The following is a 2,134-nucleotide window of genomic DNA, read 5'->3' as shown; positions in this document are numbered from 1 at the left end:
AGCGCCCGCTACCCGGCCTCGGTGGCGCGGCCCCAGTGCGGCGGGGGTTTGCTTGGGGTGAGAACCCTGTATCGCTATGAGAACCAAACAGGCTTCCCTTACCCCGATAGCAAGTTTGATGCCTACTGCTATGAACGTAAGCATTTATTATTTTTTCTTTTCTGGGTGGTGATTTGCAGCATGCTTGCCGCGAGAAGTGGTTCCTTTGTCGCTCGTTTTGTGTAGGTTCTTGCAGTGCACACGGGTTTTTAGGAACTAAAACATTGTTGTCTTAAAGTAACACTATCAGTGTCTTAAAGTAACATTGTCAATGTCCTAAAGTAACATTGGCAGGTGAAAACAGGCAGAGTTTTAAGGTAAGATTTCAGCCCAAGCAGTGTTTTGATCATGAGTCTGTGGGTGCTCCATATTTTGGTGCCCGAGCACACCTTGGTGTCTTTGTGTCTTGTCAATGGACGCCAGACAGACATTCAAAGATCACCTGGGCATGTCACCTCCTCCAGGTGACTCTGCCTTGGGAGGCTGGGCTAGATGATCTCCAGAGGTGCTTTCCAACCACATCTATTCTGTGGTTCCATGATAAATGTCCTAAAGGTGAACAATTGCTATTCTGTCTCCAATGATGAGAGCAAGAGAAGCTGTTCACAGGCTATGAACAAGGCTGGCCACTTTCAGGTCTCTCAAAGCCAGTAATTTGGGGACTATCTCTGGATCCCAGGCACATTGTCCCATCGCTTTCTTTCTCTTTCTTACTCAGTGTTTCATGGGCCAGTGGGTGGTCTAAATTGCCTTTCTTACTGCTGCTTGTTTTCCTCCTGGTGTTTTCACAGGCACCTCAAGCTCTTGCCACATTCCCATGGTACACTTCACCAATTTAAACCAGATGTCCTCCACACCTGTCAGCTTTCTTTTGGGGTCAAATATTGCCCTGTAAGCTCATCTATCTTCAGCACCAGCTGCCTGGCTCTGTTATGGTGCAACCACTCCTTGAATGGGCTCCTGTTGTCCCAAAAGGTTCACCACCTTCCCAGCTGAATATCCTGCTTCCCTGAGACTTGCAGCCTCAGCACAGGGTGGTTGGACAGCTCAACTATTTCCCTGCAGGCCTCTCTGTCCAAGGAAGTTCCTTGTTGCAAATAGCATGACTGACATTAACATTGTGTTGAGTTAAAAGTTCAGAACTTGGTCATTAATGATGAATATTTAGGTTTTTTGGACTCAGTCCAGTGACTGTAACTCAGAACTACTTGAAATGTGCAGTTTGTACTGTCCCCATTTTTGTGGATAATGAACTTACTGCAGCTGCAGATCTTTCCAGCTCAGGCACTGAAGACCCATTTATGAGCAAATCTTACTCTTTGAGAACAAATCCTGACATCTGCTGCAACATTATGGTCTGGCTGTTCTCAGACACTGTTGGTTTGTTGTTTTAATTTTCCTTTATAGTTTGTGGGTATGATGTTCCAAAACTTTGCATGTGGAAATAGTCCTAATGGAACTGGTTACAGGAAAAAGGACTTAAGTTCAGGAGTCTGTGCTCTAATCTGCAGAGCAGCATTGTGTCATATCACTCCTTCTGTTCCTACTCCAAATTGTTTATGACCTGTTTAAAGTGTTGTGGATAAAAAAGACTTTAATGAGGGTGTATTTCATAAGTCCCTCTAAAAGACTGGGGTAAGAACTGAGCATTTTGCCTGTAATCTAGTCTTTAGTTAGGACAAATTCCAACCTGCTGTTTGTTTTTGTGAATTTTGCCGCTTTCAAGCAAGATGTGCCTTTACAATGTTCTTTCCAGAAGTTTTAGTTAGCACAGTTTGTGGTAACATACCATTTTTTCCAAAAGTGACCCTGATAGGTATTGGGTTGTTGCCTTTTATATAAAGGCTTTTCCTGAGAAGTCTTGCCCTTGGTATATAAAGAATAAATATTTCATTGCTTTGCAACCCAGGAATAGACAGTTCAGGACTATCAAACTTTTTACAAGAGAAAATAAGACTAAACAGAACCAAAACAATTTGGTAGAGGCTGAACAGCTCTCCAGCACTTTTAATTACAAACAATGGAATATCAGAATTAATTGAACACTGCTGGGTAGAGGACTCAGGTTTTGCCAGACGCATCTGCCTTTGTGTAG

At 43.4% G+C, this 2,134-nt stretch overlaps 1 protein-coding gene across 2 annotated transcripts in view; it reads left to right on the top strand.

Annotated features, from left to right (window-relative positions):
• VCAN (versican) overlaps positions 1-2,134 on the top strand; it is a 100,062-nt gene that overhangs the window by 34,051 nt on the left and 63,877 nt on the right. For both annotated transcript variants that reach the window (XM_031061910.1, XM_031061909.1), the window contains exon 6: positions 1-136. This exon is cut by the window's left edge and continues 149 nt beyond it. In XM_031061910.1, coding sequence (XP_030917770.1) covers positions 1-136 — 136 coding nt within the window. The remainder of the gene's footprint in view (positions 137-2,134) is intronic.

Source organism: Geospiza fortis, unplaced genomic scaffold (assembly GCF_000277835.1).
Source record: "Geospiza fortis unplaced genomic scaffold, GeoFor_1.0 scaffold43, whole genome shotgun sequence".
Taxonomy (NCBI): domain Eukaryota; kingdom Metazoa; phylum Chordata; class Aves; order Passeriformes; family Thraupidae; genus Geospiza; species Geospiza fortis.
Note: the sequence above shows the minus strand (reverse complement) of the source record. Positions and strands in the feature narration are given on the sequence as shown.